Source organism: Maylandia zebra, linkage group LG9 (genome assembly GCF_041146795.1).
Source record: "Maylandia zebra isolate NMK-2024a linkage group LG9, Mzebra_GT3a, whole genome shotgun sequence".
In the NCBI taxonomy this organism is placed as follows: Eukaryota; Metazoa; Chordata; class Actinopteri; order Cichliformes; family Cichlidae; genus Maylandia; species Maylandia zebra.
The window spans coordinates 32,056,096-32,076,245 of NC_135175.1; the positions used below are offsets into that span (position 1 = coordinate 32,056,096).

General features: G+C 40.1%; 1 protein-coding gene across 2 annotated transcripts in view; it reads right to left on the bottom strand.

The window, feature by feature from the left end:
• Positions 1 to 342: 342 nt before the first annotated feature.
• The window catches only part of LOC101469080 (vasoactive intestinal polypeptide receptor 2), a 46,962-nt gene continuing 27,154 nt past the window's right edge, over positions 343 to 20,150 (bottom strand). The window contains exons 5-14 of one of the 2 annotated variants that reach the window (XM_004574776.3): positions 13,845 to 13,942; positions 11,192 to 11,330; positions 9,946 to 10,096; positions 8,127 to 8,187; positions 7,825 to 7,894; positions 4,533 to 4,624; positions 3,959 to 4,097; positions 3,215 to 3,256; positions 3,024 to 3,114; positions 343 to 1,714 (exon numbers count right to left, since the gene is read on the bottom strand). In XM_004574776.3, the coding sequence (XP_004574833.1) occupies positions 1,662 to 1,714; positions 3,024 to 3,114; positions 3,215 to 3,256; positions 3,959 to 4,097; positions 4,533 to 4,624; positions 7,825 to 7,894; positions 8,127 to 8,187; positions 9,946 to 10,096; positions 11,192 to 11,330; positions 13,845 to 13,942 (936 nt within the window). In that variant the 3' untranslated portion in view covers positions 343 to 1,661. Of the gene's footprint in view, positions 3,115 to 3,214; positions 3,257 to 3,958; positions 4,098 to 4,532; positions 4,625 to 7,824; positions 7,895 to 8,126; positions 8,188 to 9,945; positions 10,097 to 11,191; positions 11,331 to 13,844; positions 13,943 to 20,150 lie in introns of both variants that reach the window. The other variant, XM_004574775.4, reaches the window with a different exon arrangement.

The following is a 20,150-nucleotide window of genomic DNA, read 5'->3' on the forward strand; positions in this document are numbered from 1 at the left end:
TGTTTCTTTGTCTAGACTGTGTTATTTAGTCTACCCTGTTTTCCCAATGGTAGAGGTTAATGAGATCCAGGTGTGCGTGGAATTTATATAAAGCAGGTGAGATTTTGACTCACAGCTTCTGATGTTTTTGTGAGATAATTGCTGAAAGGCGACGCCAGAAAATAAAGGACACTTAAAAGAAAGTTGAACTGTCTGCAGATGCTGTCTTACTATCACCTTTCATGCTGCTTATGTTATGCTACTTCACAGAAACATAAACATAAGATGAGAAAATATCTGCAAATGTGGAAGAAAAAACATTTAAAAGGATTCAGTTTGTGTGATTGAACAAACAGAGCTTCATTTCCATGATAAAAAAGCTTTTATGGATTAAGCATATGGAATCACAGGTTTACAGTTGTGATCAAAAGCTTACAAATTTAACAACTATGTCTTTCTCTACATTTTACAATCAGCCAGCGATATACTCTCCACTGTATAAAAAAGAAAGAAAAATAATACAAAACAGTCTATGTACAAGGCAAGCATGGTTTTTGGCTTTAATTCAAATCAAATCCATTTTATTTGTATAATGCCAAATCCAAACTGTCACCTCAAGGCGCTGATAAAACTCTGTTACAGTGAGTTCGTTTGGATGAGAACATTCTGTGTGTGGGAAACACTGATCACCCTTAAAGTGAAGTATCTGTATTCTAATTTTATCTCAAATTGAATGCTATCACGTTCATTCCCTGCTGACGTGATAAGGGAAAGTAAATGGAGTTACTGAAAAAACAATACATTTAACAGGTGTGGTAGGCCTTATTAAATTACATGTAAAACAGCAATGATCCATGATAGACTTTCAGGAAAAAACTGAACTTCAAGAGGATCATAGTGAAATTACTGACGATAACGTGCTGTTCAGACAGCCGTTTTTGTTGAGCCCTGAATTTGGTACCAACTTAAACACACATTGTTATCAAATGCATTCAAAACATGAAAAAATGAAGAGTGACAAGAGCTACAGTTACCCAGGAAACACCAATGATATCTTGCCAGTCAAAACAGAGGGGTGTACTGCAAAGTGAAATTACAGTAATAGATCAGAAGGCTGCAGTATGTTGAGCTTAAAGTCTGGAGGTGAAGGTGGATCTCTGTTTACGTGGCTACATCACTGTGGTAACTTACCCTGCTCCTAACACTAATAATAACCCCTTCTTAGTACCTGATTGAACCTCCTGTGCTTTCTTTTAAGGTTTAGGATCATATTAACATGATAGCATCACATAGTCACTCCAGTTTTGTGGGCTTCACATCCACTACCAATTTCCTGTTCCACTACATCCCAAAGGTTCTCTACTGGATTGATATCTGGTGACTGTGGAGCCGATTTAAGTGCAGTGACCTCATTGTCATGTTCAAGAATCCAGGTTGAGATTATCCTGCTGGAAGCAGCGATCAGAAAATGGGTACACCGTGGTCACGAAGGGATGTGCTCACCAGCCTGAACCGATCTAAGAAAGGATGGATCCATCCTTTCATATTTATACCAAATTTTGTCCCTACCATCCAAACGTGGCAGCAGAAATCGAGATTCATCAGATCAGGCAACATTTTTCCAATCTTCTGTTGTCCACGTTTGGTGAACCCGTGTGAAATATAGCCTCAGTGTCCTGCTCTTAGCTGACAGGAGAGCCATCGGGTATGGTCTTCTTCTGCTGCAGTAGCCCATCTGCACCAAAAACAGACAGATGTTGACATTGTTTCCACATACAGTAGTGGTCTCTGCTTCCCATGTCAATAATCAGCTCAGTGTCTGAATCAGTTAGCTCAGTGGGGCTTCAAAGTGAGAGGTCGGGGATTTGAGCTGCCGTTATTTGGTTTTATTTTTTATTTTTTCAGCTTTGTTTTCGTTAAAAAAAAAACATAAATAGATTTTTAAACAAAAACTTTCCCTTGCATATTTCCTGAATCTTTTCTTGGACAGTGAGTCTTAACTTACAATATTAATGAGCTGAACAGCCTGTGAGATGACCGAACTGAAAAGCAGGAATAAATATGCTTACCTATAAGCATATTTGCAACATAATTTGCAACATCTACTACGTCACAGTAGCAACCAACAGAGCTGAAAAACTGCACCAAAAACTGCAGTTCCTCTACTGGCCACGTGAGGCTGGCTCCACATCCCCATAGCCTGCCATGCTAAAATGCCCAACTTCACGGCACATATAAGCATGTTTACAGCCTGATATGAACAACACGTTTGGTCTCTATAATTAATTTCTTCCTTCATATCAACTGTACAACTGTAGATAACTCAGCCATATAAATATAGGTACGGCTTTTTTATTATGAGGTGGATTCTTTTTTTACTTAGCACTAATCAGCAGGTATGGATGAACCTTATTAACCAAACATACTCTGCATATCAGTTAAAAAAAGAAAAGCTTATATGAAAGGAAGAACTAGATCAGCCCTACAAAACTAAACATAAAATATGAATATTTCTGTATACATCTACCTTCAGGTATATAAACTGTATGGTTACTTTCTCCAATATGGATTTAGCATTTTTATGTAAGTCTTAATTTGTGCATTAACTATTTGAAAACTATTTTTTCAAGTCAGTTAGTCATTCTTTGGATGTGGAGAATAATTATAAAAATGAATTTGTTGTTCTGGAAACATTATAGGAGGCACTGTTTCATCCGTTATGTGTTTAAAAATGTTAAAGATCATTGTGAAATCTCACGCCGATGTGGAAAAAAAAAAAAAAAAAATTGGTTGACGGTCCAAAACGAAGTCTTTCACCTCAAAAACGTTTGCAAGCCACAAGTTCAGTCCCTGCAGCATCAGGCGATATGTCTATAAAAGCGAGGTTAAGTATAATTCCTCCACACTGACCGAACATGAGCGCCCGTTCTCAAAGTCTTTAACAAAACAGGCTGTTTGTGTCGCAGATCACAGCCCGGTGATCTCAGTCTGCAGGATGGATTGGGCTCGGGAGTTTCTAGAACACTGGGTCGAGCTTTCTGTACCATTTTGGTTCACGCTGTGGAGCCTGAAGTCCTGTCCCACGCAGCGCTTTACAGAAAAACACTTCCATGTCCTCCTCAGCTCACTCTGAACCTTTATGTGCAAAAAAAAGAAGAAGTAGAATTATATTAAATATATTATATATTAAAAAATCTTGTAAATTATGTTACGAAGAACACATGCATAGGCTCACCTCACTGTTGAGGAAACAGTAGAGAACCGCTACAATTAGACCCTAAAAGGAAACAAATACCACCATAACAGATCAGTGCCAACGTGTCAGAAACAAGGCTATATTAATACTAAAGGATGCTGCCTTTAAGGGTCACCACCTATCCCGAGCATCCTCATCTGTCACACCAACCCACTGCATGTCCTCATTCACTACACTCATCAATCTCCTGCATTGTCTTCCTCTTTTCTTTCTGCCTTTATTAGAGGCAGTGAGAGAGAAAGGAAGGCAGAAGTGTGGAGGCAACTTTAAATGACTGGTTTGTTGGGACAGCACAAGAAATGAGCACATCAGAGTGACAGCTCAGGCTGAGTCTTTGGGGACAAAGTTAGAGAGGCAAGGCTGAGGTGAGATGGTGGATATGTTGGACAGAAGCTGCCCGGCAGGAGGAAAAGAGGAAGACCGCAGAGAAGAGTCAAGGATGTGGGGAAAGAATGGAGACTGTGTGCAGACACAGAGCCGGACATTAAACTAGGACACAGTCAATGAGCTAAAAAAAGAACATGCAATGTTTATTTTTCTTACTACAGCTCCCAATCATACATGACTATCTTGTAAGGGTCAAAATTCTTGATGTGGTTCTCTCCTTTGCTGGGTCTTAACTTGATGACATTTTTATCTTCCACTACAGTCATTTTCCTACCAGAGCAAAAAAGGCAAATCATTTTATTTAGGAATTTTATGTTTTTAAATGTCTTATAGTACCTGGAATGATCCGAGGCCGAGATCGAAGAAGATCTTCACTTGCTTCACGTTTTCATTTTCCGGTTCCATCAGGTAGAAAAACACCACGTAATACACCCCAAACAGAGGGATCAGCAGGAGTGTGGACTTAGCCAGGCGCCTGATAAACACACATAATACTCACTCAATGCACACAATACATTTAGACTAAAACTTATCTGCGAGACCATCAGTGGGAAATCTCTTTCTTTCACTTTTTCTCAACAGTGCAGAAAAATTGTTTATTCTGGATATTAAAAAGGAGAGTTACAATGAGGAAGGAATGGCTATTATTTGTTTGGTAAAGAAAGAATAATCAAAATCATTTGTTTCCAGATTGAGAAGCAGAAACAGGCAGGAAGATTGATTCTAAGATGTCCAAGTTTAAACACAGTTAGCTGATAATGTGATAATGGTTCCTGTCTAATGTGTCGAGGAGATTTGATATGACTGCTGCTTTCGTCACCACATTATCAGGAAGCCCTCTTAAATGCATATGAATCTAATCAGCGAGAGCTCGGAGGTAAAAATATGACTCCTCAGTTCCTTGACGTACTTGTATTGGCATTGATCGTTTCCGCCCACATCACAGCTGCGCAGTTTCTGCACCAGGATGCGGATGATGCTGATGAACAGGATGAAATTGATCTTGTAGAGAAACACGGCAGAAAGAAAGAGGAGTCATATTAGCGAAAAGTGTAGAAAGGTTAGAAACAAATTTCTATGAAATTTGTCTGTCCAGGAGCAAAGAGTCCAAAAACTGACTGTACAGTTGTGTTTCCGAACTCCATCCATCCATCTTCTCACATTTACCCAGGCTGTCTGGATAAGTTTGCCTAGGCAGAGAAACGCAGACCTTCCTCCACCCAGCTACCTCCTCCAGCTCATCTTGAGGAACACCAAAGCATTTCAAGGCCAACTGGGAGCCATAATCTCCCCTGCATGTCCTGGGTCTACTTCAGGGCCTCCTCACTCAGGTCATAATCTTAGATATCCCCACGCCACCTCCATTGAATGTGGAGGAGTAGCAGCTCTAATCTGTCCCTCTAAATAACTGAATTCCTCACCCTGTCACTTTAGGTCACCACAGCTGAAGGCAGGGATGTAGAACGACCAGTAAATTGACAGCTTCGCTTTTACGCTCAGCTCTCTCTTTACCACAACGGACCAGTATAGTGTTCACATCACTGCAGACATGGCCCGAGTCCATCTGTCAGTCTTCTGCTCCCCTCACAGAGCCGAGTGACGAGATACTCGTCCACTGTAAAGCTCAACAACCCTTCATACAGTCCACTCCACACTTGGTGGTTTTTTGCTGGGGACCTGAGTAAGTGAAATGTGATGTACTTGCATTTATAGAGTGCTTTACTAACCACTCAAAGCTCTTTAGAGTGCAAACTTTAAGGACTTTATGTATCTCACGTCCATGGCCATTTTAGCATCAGCACTTTAACCTTTGATGTCTTTGAACTACGAGAGGAAGCCCCAGCACCAAACACGGGCACAGGAAGAACATCTAAACACTACACACAAAGGCCTTAGCTGGGTTTCAATTCATTTTGAAGAGCAGTTCCCATATGTTGATAAAAATCAGCTGCCTTCTTCACTATGAGTGTAAGTGGAGGGGCTCACACCCACATACATGTGTTTATGTGACATATATGATGATGATACTTAAAAAATACTTTTTCAAGAATAAGAAACCAGCCAACCAGGTTACAAAAACTGAGAGGTGCCGGAATGAAAACAAGTGCAGCTAATAGCTGTGCTTAGCTGGATCATTAGCCACAGTGGGACCAAAGGCCAGCAAGGGAGGCGTGTTCAAATAATGCTGCATTATAAAAACTCTAACTTCGACCATATAACCAAATCTGAATCCTCAAACAAGCTTTTGACATGTTGCAAATATTTTTACAAAACATCACTCAGAGGTGTATTTTTTGTATATGCATTCCCCTAATTTTAAGTGTATTTTCTCTGGTTTTCTGTGTTAAGTGACTTCCATCACTCAGTCATACTGTTTGAACAAGCAGTTCACGAGAAAGCTACGCTCCAAAACCTGCCCAGTCATGTACCAACATACACAAGCACACATTCAGAGACCATGTCCTTACAGATGAATGCGTTTTCAGAACAATAACTTTACAACTGCTTGCATTTCATATATTTAGAAGACATCTATAAATCGTAGTTATAGCCAAATATAAATGGAAACTTGATGGCACAAAGCACATATTAGAGCACACATTATTGCAAAATGCTCAACAATCGAATCGTACAACGTCAGTTACATAGAGCTTCGCAAAAACAAGCAGTAAGCAGTTCGCTCACAACGGATCAAGCAGAGCTTCACTGTTGCAACAAGTAAAAATAGTAAAAATAGAAAAGTTCAGCATGACAGCTCTGATGGATTATCTGCTGGTTCGCATGTTTTGAAATCGACTGCTGACTGATTGAATTTTATCTAAAACTTATCTGTTTGCAGATGTTTTCTCAATGACTGAGCAGCCTTTTTTTTATGAATGTCTGTATCAGAGGATATAATTGTGTCTGGGATTTCCAGTGTAAATAAAGAGATCCACCATCTGAGGCCAAGTCTCACAGAAAATCCAAAAATAGCAATAAAATATGTCACACTGTAATTTTTTAGTATGCTGCGTATGGAAATGAATGTTGCTGGAGTAACTTTGCAACTCTGAAACTAACGGATTTCAATGGGAAGGATGATTTATGCCTGCACTGCTTGTTTGTTTTAGATCACTCTGGCTGTGACACTTTTGACATAATCAGAATATTTTATCCCAATCTGTGATCTTTTGCTAAACCTCATCAACTAGTTTTGATCCTTAAACATTTCTCCTGGAAACCCAACAATAAACAGTATGTTAAAAAGAAACATTATCTGTGAGTACTTTAGCAAACTCTATTACCAAAATAAAAACTACAGTACAAAGTGCTCTGGTTGAGTCCAAGAGTTAAAGTATAACCATCTATGTGTGTTAAAGCTTCAAAATTAAAAGGACTCATTGTGCAGATTGACTCTGGTATGGTTTATAAAGATGTGAATGCTATAGTCATTCGTTATTTGTATATAACATCTTCCCTAGAAAAGTACTGAGTATTGCTGCTGACCAAAAACAGATCAGCAGCAATACTTTTGTAGTTTTTAAATGATGCTGAGTTTGTACCAAGTGAGTGAAGCTAACATTCTTGCCATCATTAGACCACCAGCAACAGCCTGAACCTTTGATAAAAAGCAGGATCCATGTTTTCATGTCATTAATGCCAAATCCTGCCATCTGAATGTTGCATGGCATGTTTCCATTTAGCATCAGTTGAACAGGAGCACTTAAACGATGTGTCCAGTAAGTGTGTGACTCTAAAAACCAATGTGTGGCTGTGCAGGCTCTGTAATAGTGCATCATTTTTAATATGGTGAATATTTATTTGTAAAATAAAAATAATGATCCAATGTTTTATATTTTAGTAGAAGAAAGCAAAATAAAATGAGAAAATGAAAACAAGGACAAAGCAGGTGAAAATGAAAATGAATTTCAGTTCAAATTGCAGATTAATGACTAAAAACAACAACAACAACAAAAAACAGACGAAACAGACTTGACCTATTAATTTAGACTGTGTTATACCCACTGGTGGGGCATAATGGGCTGTGTGTACAATCATCCTGACCACAGATCCACTCACTTTTACTCAGGTCAATTCTTTATACTGTTTATAACTAATAAGGATTGTGTCCAGGATGCCGAAAAAACATTTAAGAAGTGCTTTTTTAATTCATGAAAAAACTCTGTCTGATGTATGCAAGGTTATCCTGGGACAAAACTCACAATGATAGATGCCATGATGGGCCAGTTGATCACTCTGTTTGGTATGGGGGTGTTGTTCATCTCCCAACACCTGGAAGTGAGTAAATAAGTCAGTGAGATTTGTAATATTTCCTGACCTAGAGATGGTTAAATGAAATCAAAGATGCATTATTTTTGATATAAGCTTCAACCAATGCAACTGCATGCATGTGGTGGAAATTAAGGATAAGCATAATGTGCCGCCTGCAAGTTTGTAACGTTTGATTTTTGCACTGACCTTGACACAGTTTGTGAAAACAATGTTTAAACACTTGCAGACTCACCCCATGTCCTCCATGTATATCCTACAAATGATCCATGCCACGATGAACACAAGAGGGATTCCTGAGAACCAGAGAGTAGAGAGGAAGGTAGATATGGAGGAGAAGAGGATCTGTTTAGGTTCTCTATCTGGCAGGCACAGAACATCCTCGCAAAGTGCCACAAAGGAAATATGACGTCTACACACACACATTAAACATCTGGGGCTGAACGGTGATGCATTGGGGAGGAACTGTTGGTAAAGTGGAGATGGATAGTGGAAGGAAGGTGTCAGAAGGCAGCAGCTGAGACAGAATGGAAGAGAGCGAACGCAGAGGCCAGGAGAGTGTTTACTGCCCGGACTTTCCCTGAATACACCAGCTCACTTCAGCAGCGTGACGCACTGTCTGCTGGTTGTCTGAGTGCTGGCACTGTGTTTTGCAGAGGCTCACACTAAAGGGGTGCTACAACAGGGCTGTCTATGAAATTTCTAAATTTATCAATATAATTGATTTTTTTAAACTGCAGGGTTAATAGCACGCTAACTGCAACCAGGGAACATTGAATGAATTGTTATTTTCATAAACTTTTCTGGTCTTCCTGACCTCTCGCAGCCTCATTCGTACGGAGCTTAATTCTCTGCAGGGATTTTCTTAAGGGCTCGATCTGCTTTGCATCAACACCTCCTGTGATAAATTTAACCTAGCATGAATCCCAAAGAGCGCAGTGATGTATTGCTGACCTATATGTGCTGTGTGGGTAGTGGCAGACATTATGTAGCAGAGAAGTGTGTTTGCTCATTGTGAAGAGGTCATTTGTACATTGTTTAGCACTGACTTGCCAACAGCTAAGCTTGGGCAGGTCAGCTAGTCTCATTTTATGTGCACATAAAGGTTAAAAGGAACAATTAGCCCAGTTACTGTACATTAAGTAGATTGCTTAACAAAAGCCATCCGTGTCAAAAACATATTAAAGCATAAGGTTAATCTTCAACGGTTTCAGGGGTCAGTTTAGCACAGGATTAATTCAACCGAGTGGTAATGATGGAACAAATTTCACAACTCAATTCGTCTCTAGAGAGACAGACTGCGCTTTGTTTGGAAATAGTTCAGATTTTGGCCAGCAGATGGTAAATGTGAAAAAAAATGTTGGGACAAAAGATTATGAGCAAGTCCAACCTCACCCTGACTGAAACACTGCGGGAGGACATTAAGAGAGCTGTGTATAAACAAATGCCTGCAAATCTCAATGAACCGAGGTAATATTTTAAAGAAGAGTGCCAGAATTTCTCCACAGCAATGTAAGAGACTGATAAAGCCATTCAAAAAGGTATTACTTCAAGCTATTGCTGATAAAGAAGGTTTTAAAAGTCACTAAATCATGGATGTAATTAGTTTTTCACTGGATTGCATAGTATGTGAAACTTTGTAAGAAAGAGAAAGTTCCAAGTAGCTCAGCTCCCTGATGGTTCGACCACTTTGTTAGCTGAGTGATGTTAATGGACTGTTTCTACTTCACTGCACTCATGTCAGATAACTCTAAACTTTCTCTGCGCAGAAACCAAACTAAGTCCACAATACAAGTGCTCTAAACTTTCACCAGGAGTCTGAGGTTTCCATTATTATTCGTTTTTTTTAATCATCTTTAGACTGTCTTACATTGTCTTTGGTTTCTATTCAGTTTTAATAAAGTGTTTTTAATGCATGATCGTCAGATGTTTCAGTGGGTTTTAAGACATTAACTTGGTGATAGGAACATTATCAGTGGTTACACATAAGACCAGGCCAATAAGACTGTAAAGACAACATAAAGTTACGGTGCTCTCATTGTGGTTCAACCTACCCCAGCCGATGAGCATGTAGATGGAGAGGCGGAAGGAGTAGGTGGGGAGGACGAGCAGCAGCGTGTGAAGGTAAAGACCTTCAACCAGCAGCCAGAAGAAGTTAGCTAAGATGAAGTACTGGAAGAAGATCAGGCTGGCCTTACAGCCCACCTACACACACGCACACGCACACACACACACACACACACACACACACACACACACACACACACACACACACACACACACACACACACAGCAACATGCTTTGTTACATCCATTCTATAGTTTGCATAGTAACGTTCTGTATGTAATATTATAATTTGACCACAAAGAAATACATTTTCACAAAGAATTAGAAGAATCACCAACTTCATTGTGAACCTTGATGACTGGCATTAGGGTGACTGTTTTTACACTGTGAAAAGATTTCTCAAATGTTTTGTGTAAATGTGCAGTTGAGCCAGTGTATTAAAAAAATCTGCGCTTGTTTCCAATGAATTTACTAATTTACTTTTCTCAGAACTGAAAGACATTTGTTTTTAACCGCTCCATGAACGGTGATCCACATGGTAGAACATTCAAAGCTGGAGAACTATTGCTCAAGACCACTTTATAAATTACAAGTCTGGATTTTTGGAAGAAGAAATGAGTGATGTCTTTTGCACAGGACTGTATATCCAACCCATGACTCCTGGATTAACAGTGCTAGAAATGCAAATTTGAAAACTCTCTTCAGCATGTGTGGACATGTTGGAAAAAATGCAGATATAGAGGTAAACTTTGCAAGCCACCCACAGTTTTCTAAACTAAAGCTGCTTCTTTATGTGAATGGTTTCCAATGCTTCACTCTGAGGTCATTTATAGCCATCTGCCTAAGGACCCTCAGTGCCGTGCAAAACATTTAGATAGATTAGATTCTTATCCATCACACACACACAAAAACAACATCAGGAAGGCGTCTAACTGGTTCCAAATTCATGCTTCTGCATGACAAAGAGTCCAAACATTTAGCCAGAGTCATAAAAAACCAAACATTCAGTTCAGCTACAAGAGTCCTGCAACAGATGGCCTCATAAAGTGCTCATCTCCAAGATGCTTGGAAGAGCCCAGAAAGTTTTTTAAAGGTGAACGTTGGTATCACCAATACAGACTCCTCCTGTTTCTACTTTAATTAAGGTTCATCTAAAGGTTTTTGTACATATAGTAAATGTGTTTAACGGTGAAGTAAAAAATGTGTGTGTGTTTTCATGCGTGAAAGGCTACCAGCGAGGGCTGTTGGCTGCAGTCTGTGGTTTCACCATACGAGAAGAGCAGGGTGTCTTTGACGAGCACTGCGACGGCGCGCAGGATGAACGACACGAACAAGTTCAGATGGATGTAGTTCCTCATGCAGTGGAGTCTCCTGTAAACACGCACACACACGCAAACATAGAGAAGTGTGTTTACAGAGTGTCTGGGTGTGAATTGACTGAAGGATGCGGTATCTAAACATGTTGATAGCGGCCGAGTGAGCAGCTGGAGTCCATCCAGACTGAGCTTCGCACATCTCTGCAAACTGTTATCATGCTCCGTATGTTCGGAAGTGTTAAGAGTATATAAATAAAAATGTGTTATATAACCCGATTCTGAATACATCATTTGTTCAAATTATCTTGACTTTTCAGGATATTTGCACAACAAGACTGATAACTTTGCCTTCAGCGCTGGACCCTGCCTGACTTTACACCTCACGTTTTTTTCAGGATTTCCGCACTTTAGAAGAACAAAAATGATTCATTCAACATATGTGAGAAGACTGAAGAGGTCAGAGCCATGACCCCAAACTCTGATTGCAGTCTGCTGGTGTAGTAAATGTGAGTTTTCTAAAGAAACGTGCTCTCCAAACCCTGTATTTGTTTTCTTTAAAAAGATGACCTGAGGGGCTGCACGAGGGCCCAGCATGAGACTACGAATCGTGCAAAGTCACTCTGGCAGCGTCTAAGAATAGAAATCTGGAGCTATGATGTAAAACTGAAGACAAAATCATCTGTTTCTGATTTCTTCACATACCAACTTTCACTGTTTCAGGGAATTTAAATTGAGATGTTAGATTAGTCATTATCATTAACTTTACAAACCTATTTCAAAAAGGGAAGTTTCATGGTTTTTTTTTACATTCGTCACCATATTTTTATGTTTAAAAAGAGAAAGACAGTTTCTGCAGACTTTTCAGGGTTATTGTATTAATAGAAAAAGTGTGAGGCACCTTTGTTTGTCCTTCATAAGAAGCCTCATTTACATATAAGAGATGTTTATTTTAGGTTGTTCCACCATCACCCCTGTGGATGTTTCCAGCAGTGTCCTTGTTAAGCTCAAAAGCATCGCCCTTGTCTTTGTTACTTTTACTTTGTCTTTTAGGTAAGTAAGAAAATTTGAATCCGTCCATGTGCACACAACATTATAAATCATGACATCCAAAGGCAACAATTTGTAGAAGTTTTAGCTTCTAGTTATAGTTAGTTATAGTTAAAGCTGGGTCGGGTGACCATGAATTATCTCTTAGTTATGCTGCCACAGGCTCAGGCAGCTGTGGGACTTTCCACGAAGCAGCGACAACTTCTCCTGTCTCCACTCTTCCACAGCATGTCCTTAGATGCCACCACTGCGTTTGTGTTCTCTGTCCTCTCTGTGCCTCTCCAACCTGTTCGCTTGTTTCAGCAAGTCTGCCTAACACACGCTTTCTTCCTGAGGCGAAGAATAAAAGCCCCTCTAATGCACCCTTTGACCGCCAAGAGAAGCATCCAATACTATCAGTTGCTTCTTAGTTTTAGCTTTTTTTTCCTACTTCCATTTTGCTTCATTCAGCTTTAGTTGTGTTTTGTGTGCTTTTGCAGCATTTTTTAATTTGCTGGTGTCCATTTGACCTCTCAGGGCGACTTTACGAAGAGGTAAAAATACTATTGTGCAGGGTTACTGTGATGGAACATGTTATGCCCTGAGTAAATGCCTTGATGAAGTTAATGGCACCATCAGGACAAGCAAGGCAATCAATGCTTGTCCAGTGAAATCTAAAAATAGACATTGATTAAAATCAAATTGGACTAAAGTATCTTAAAGTAGGATTGATCTGCTTTAGTCTGCTTGACTGAGAGTCAAATTAATGGGTGTGTTTGTGTCCTGTCATCAGCGCCTGCAGCTGGGCAAACTGAGAGCACAGCTGCTTTTTCTGGTTGTTTGAACATGCATATTGGGGATTATGTCTCGTCTTTGATGGGTGATCAGGACACTAGACAAGTCGTCTGCGGCTCTGCTTTCAGTGTTCTAGGATCAGATAAGATCTGTACTTTAGATGGAAAAAGAACAAATATTAGCAAGTAATTATCAGAATAATCACGTGTAAAGTAAAAGAGTTGCAGTTTTTGTAGTTACAGGAGATGTTTTTTAACAGTAGCTTTTTAATAGCTGTTTTATTAAATATTTAATATTATTACATATTTATATGAGAACACTTAAACTGAGTTCATTTTAAACATCTGCAGCAGAAGCATTTTACTTTTGAATTTTGGACAATAATAAAGTTTTGTGTGTAATGAGGTGCTTTCATAGTTTTTATTTCTACTTTTACTGCATCAGACGAAACTCTACACAGCTCAATATTTGCACTTCCTGGTTGTCTGTGACTCCACAGCTTCCTTTATGCTTCTCTTTCCTCCACTTTCCCATTCATCAAACAAGTGGTGACAGCGCTGTGGTCTCTGAACATGTGCTTTTGTCCCTGTTATGGGGATTTTTTTTCTCTGACTATGTGGTCACTAATGTTCTGTCAGTGTTGTTTGTCTTTATAGTATACAGTGCCTTGAGATGACTTGTAATTCTGGTCACCATGAATTAAACTGAAACAGTGCTTCTGTGAGCTGTGGTCAGTGAGTGTTTTTACCTGAACAAACAGATGATGATGGTGCTGGTTAGCAGAGTGATGATTGACAGGCTGTGGCCCAGATTGGACAGAATCTGCACCGCCTTGTAGAAGACCAGCTGCAGACATACACAAAACAGAATTATTATTATTTTCCTGCTTATCGAATCATAAATAATGGAGCTGCTGTCACATCGATTGTGAAGCACAGCTGGGTCCCCATCCTGAGTGTAACAGTGGATCCTGTGAGCACCTCAAATGTTCATGTAGATTTTAACGACATTCTTTGCCTTAATGACTGCTGAGTAAAATTAATTAAAATAAATGTGTGTCCTATTCTTCTGCCATGAATCTATTGCTTTCTTTTCTAGGCACCTCTAAATTTAGAAGAAGTTGTACAAATATGCACCTTTTACTCCTTTGGTCCACATAAAGGTACGCATAGAGGTCCAGTACACGTATGTAGGCTGTAACTGCAGGGACAGATATTGACTTTTATTGTACTTGTGATTCTGATGTTTTGAGTTTTATAGTGAATAAGTAAAGAAGAACTCTCTAGTCCCCTGTAAAATCCCAAAATAGTTCGACCGAAAAAGGATAAACGGCCACTGAGGATTTCATAACTTGCACAAGGGTATTTCCTTTTATAAATACAGTCTGATCACAGAGGAGGAAAATCGTGGTGTGAGAAATAACTGTCCAGGAAATTTTTCCCACACCACGAAGCGGTGATGATACACTGATGAAACACGGCACTCATTCTGCCCACTGCTTCTTTGTCCAGAGTGGAGATGCTCTTTCACAATAAGGGGAGGGTCCAGATAAGAATGAGGATCTGTTCCTTCTCAAAACAGTTCAAACCTCTCCTCTGACTCTGGCCAACACACACCCGCAGAGCATTAATGCTGCTCGCAATGTGTGGGTTTGTCAGTGCCTGGCGTTCGTTGCTATCTCATCATGTATAAACAACATTCTCCACCTCTGACACACCATCTGGCAATTAACCAGATATACACATTGCACATCTACATCTAGCCTATATAAAATATACTCACTGACCTCTTTAGGTTAACATCGCTTCACAATGCTGAGGGTGGACACCCTTCTCCATCCATCCATCCATTCATCCATCCATCCATCTTCTACCACTGACAGTAGAGAAACCCAGAACTCCCTCACTCAGGCATTCCCAAGTCAGCTGAGATATATTTATATATCCAGCAGCTCCTTTCTCTCTTCCTGGAAGTGGCACCCAGGACGCATCCAAATCAGATGCCTGGACTGCCTTACAATTGTACAATTTCTCTGAACCTGTGTAAATTCTAACCTCAGCTTCCCGTTCTTAGCTGAGAGGAGTGGTACCCGATGTGCTCCTCTGCTGCTGCTTCAAGGTTCAATCTGTTGGATTAATCTGTCTTCAGAGATGCTTTTCTGCATATCTTGACTGTAACTGTTGCCGTCCGATCAGCACAAAGAAGTCGGGCCTTTCTTCTCTGACCTCTGACATGAATGCATCATCTTTGCCCAGAAAACTTTCACTCACTGGATATTTTCTCCTTTATGAGAAAAAGGTCCACAGAGATGGTTGTGTGGGAAAATCCCATTAGATCAGCAGCTTCTGAAATAGACGACCAGCCCATCTGGCACCAACATCCATGTTACAGCCAAAGTCACTTAATTCACCTTCCTTCTCCATTGTCATGCTCGGTTTGAACTTCAGCAGGTTGTCTTGATCAGGTCTACAAGCCAGTCAGTTGTAGTTTTTACCTGATGCCATTAAACAACTCCATGTCCTGTTTTGGTGTGTTGGTGTGTTTATTGAAGTACTGTGACATACACTGGGTCTACAAACCCAGTATGTAGGTAAGACAAACATAAATCACTGACAAAACATGCTAGTTATGCAGGAAATGTGGCTAACAGCACCCGGAGGACGGGGTTTCAGGCAAAACAGAGAAAATGTCTCCTCTTTAAGGTCTAAAGTCCTCACATAGATGGATTTCCTGAAGTACGGGACGTAAGTGGAAGTTGTCATTTTGAAACATTTGTATTTTTCACGATTTCCATTTTTGGAGACTTTCATGTTCTCTCTGTTCTTCTTTTTAAAATTTTTTTTATCAATTTGTCTCTTTTATCTTTGGCAATCACTCACTCTTTCCATTTCCTCTTATTTCTTATCTTTCATTTTTCTTACATACTCGCTTGTTGTTTTTCACACAACATTCACCGCCTAATGATCTATCACGTCCTCCCCCCAAATTTTTTCAATCTGTAGTCCAGAGATTTTCCATCATTCTGATAAAGTTTGTTCACTAACTTATTTGGATCATCTTGATAATCGATGGTCATTCATATTTGAACTATTGTGATAATGTACTTCAGTCTAATGACTCCTAAAATAGAGCTTAAATGTCTTTGTAATGTTCAATATTTACATTTTAGTGAAACTGTTCTGCAGGCTTTGAGGTGACGCAGATAAAATATATGAACGCGTGAGACTTTTTCCATTGTGGCGTTTCTACTTTTAGAGTTTCGGTCCCTGTCTGTCCACTGTAAATATTCGCACACAGAGACAAATATCTGAGCATACACAGACGGTCGCAGCCTGGCATCGGTGTCTCATTCCTCAGCACGATTCTCAGGCCTTCTGGCTGGGAGCTGATGACCTGCTGGCTCTGGTCTGCTGCAGCCGCACTGCCTTCTATGTCCAAATGCATCGTCTCCATCCATAAACTCTGGCTCATTCACTCTCCATTTCTGCGTCATGTCTGACACTGGAGGATTAAAACAATGCTGAACTTAAGGCTGGGTATCTTCATGGCCATGGTTACAGATTAAATCTACAGGACTTCTGCTCCTGTAGAGTTTTAATCTCCTAAGACCCCAACTCTTTCATGGCATGCATTTTTAATTTCTCTTTGATATTTGGGCAAATTGGGACCTGATGAATGTAAAAACAAAGAATTGCCACATTTGTTTTCCCTGATTTTTGTTTCTGACAAAAATGAGATGCACATATAAGGATATTCCTTTAAAATTCAATAGAACAGTGGCTGTATAATGTCCTTGTAAGTGGACATCAGGCCTTTGTAGAGCAAAATTTAGTATTTTGGTCTAGACAACCCAAAATGTGATGTCCACAAATGTGGACAACAGGTTCTAGGAAGTTAAATCAAAACTGCAGGACAGAGACCCCTGCCCTGTTCATTTTAGGCTAAAAATATTCCTGTTAAATCTCAGTTAGCTCAATTAGTTGTTTGCTTTTAAAAATAATTTCTAAATGATGTATTTAAATAAAAAAGCATTGATCAAAGACAAGGCTCTCAACTGCACTCACAAAACACTACCAAGTAATAAAGGTTTCATAAAGGTATGAAAACTATTTCAACAGCTAATGACATACAGCTTACTCACATCTTAAAATCAGGACTGAGTCTTTATGATGGACCTAAGTACAGTTATATCACCAGACAGTAATGAATTCTCAGTAAGCTGCATATGATACAAATCATAATTATGTTGCCATTCCCTCGTTTTTAATCTGGCAGATAAATAAAGTTGGAGAAGTTGTTCTGTGTGAATAATGTCTTTGGTCGCAAAGATGAGCGTTCTTCACTTTCATGACAGAAACAGGATGCATGCTCTTTGACAAAGTGAAACCATGATGCAGACTTTGAGCAGTGAAATGTTTCTCATCTCAAAGTCTGTTTTGAACCCTGGCAGCTTTGTGTTGATTGCTGAACATAACTCAATTTTAAGGCTTTTATTTTTTTACTATATTTGTGTTATTTTTCCATCTAATTGCTGCATTTTAAGAGGAAATCAGTGCACAGACTCCTCTGGTCAGAAGTTATTTTTTAATTCCAAAAAGAAAAATGCACGATGAGCTTATAAATTACACCTCGTTGCTCAGATTAAAACTCTGTTTCCACACATATTTGGCTTCTGATTTCTTACAGACAATAGTCTGGGTCATTTATTAGCTCCACCAGTGAGATGTTTCATATGTAAGATTCTCTCTTTGTCTGAGGCACAAAGCATTATGCAATATTTAAGGCACATAAATTACAAACAGAAGAAAAAGTCATAAAACAAATCTATATCACAGAACTGTTGTTTTTCTTCTTCCCCTGTCACTGGGCTCTCAGAGCCACCACATTAAATATGAAATGATATCACCGTGTTGGTGTTGTTCCAACAACATCATGAAAATGTCAGTGCTCCAAGGTCGTCCCTGCAACTGATCATTCATGTTGTTTTAACTCAAGAAGAAGGAATGGTCAAAGGAGAGGTTTCATTGTCTCCAATTCCTTCTATCGGAAAGCCACTGTGGTGCACAAGCTTTCTAAAGCCCGTTGGGAAAACCAGTTCAAGAAGTTTTGTTTCCCAAATCTAACCAAGCCTAAATCTAACTGCAACTGAAAACTGGAAACAACCAAGTCTGAAGGAAATAATTGATCCTTTTCTGTGATTGCACTCAAGACAAGAACCCTAATTTTCTAAAAAGAAATCATTAGCATGGATAAGTGAAACCAGTGTGGATGTGAGTTAAACTAACCTTTTTTCCACACGCCTGAAGAGAGCGACTCCTCAGGTTAAGTTGTATAAAAGTCTGTGTGCCGTGGACTGCTGTCACACACAGGATTGTGGATTGCTTGGAGCCCAAATGCAGGATGCAGGAGACAGAAGTGAACATAGGCTCAACTGTTGATGGTGTTGAATCCAAAAGTCCAAAAAAAGAGATTGAAGGCAGGAGACTTTCAAGAAATACTAGAAACCACAGAACTAGGAAACACAAAGCTACTTTGAAACACATGAAGACAAAGATGAGACTGTTAGAAGGAACTGAATGGAAACACTGGTAATGTCACTAAATATAAACCTAAAGTCATCAGAAACTAAAGCTAAGAACTGAAGTCACAAATAACAAGGCTCATACACACAAGGTTAACAAATAGTATTATTAACAGAAAACTAAATACTGACTAAGCAATGTATACAGAAGCCAATGAAAACCCAGAAGAAGGATGGACTAATACAAACTTAAAACCGCGGGTTTAACGCTGAGACGTCCAGACAAGGATGAAGGCCGTCGTTTTGTCACCTGTATGCTATGAATGTCGCTGCAGTCGGTGTGAGCTCAGTGCCAGTGGTGTCGTCTGGCTTCAACAGAATGTTTTCCAGATGGAAAACCTTCATCTCTCCCACAGGACACGAAGAAAAGCTTTACTAAAAAGCAAAAAGCTACACCTGAAGCTCTGGACAGGATCACAATTAAGCCAACTGTCCATGTCTGTGTGTGAATGTGCGCTTGTGGTTTATCTCTGGAGGTTAAAGTGAGACAGAAAGATCTGGAACAGCGCCCAGATAACTTCAACATAACTATCAAGTTCAAATTCATTTTAGGTTTATTTATGTAGCACGAGGTGTCAACAACCATCAGCTCAAGGGACTATTGTATAGTAAATTAAAGACGGTACAATATTACAGAGTATCAGAACAGCCCTTAGTGACAGTAGTGAGGAAGAACACGCTTTCAACAGGAAGCAACATGGTGGCTCTTACTCATCAAATCAGAGACTAATGCCAAGATGGCGGCGCGCACGGGTGCAGCGGCTCTTAGCTCTCCAGTTTGGTGCTCATTTTTACTTTTAATGTGGATATTTTTGAATGTTTGCAACGCCGCCATCTCTTACAGTCGCCAGAACCTAATTGACCTAGGTTTTAAATATAGTTTGTCTGTTTCTGGCGACTATCAGCGAACACACAACATCCTGGTGGAGATAGCGAGACCGCCAGGGTCACCGTGGATGGTCTGCCCGCCCAGCAAGCGTAGAAGGCGACGGAGGGAAAGAAAGCAGAAGAGGGGATGCCGGTCGGGCTCAGACGCTAGGCTATGCAAACATCCACACCGGCCAGGACTTCCGAGCCTTTTCCTATCGAACGCCAGATCCATCACCCACAAACTTGACGAATTGGAGCTACAGATAGCCAACACAAGCTTTGCACGTAACTGCAGCATTATTCTTATTACGGAGACGTGGCTTCACCCGCTGATTCCCGACGCTGCAGTCGAGTTAGCAGGCCGCACGCTACACCGGCATGACAGAAACAGCAACTCAGGTAAAAGCAGAGGAGGGGGGCTATGTGTTTACGTGCATAACGAGTGGTGTTGTAACAGCAGGATCATTCACACACACTGTTCTCCTGATTTGGAGGTTCTGGCAGTCTCGTGCAGACCTTTTTACATCCCGAGGGAGTTTACAGTAGTTATTGTGATAGCTGTTTATATACCGCCGGATGCTAACGTTAGCACGGCTCTCAGCC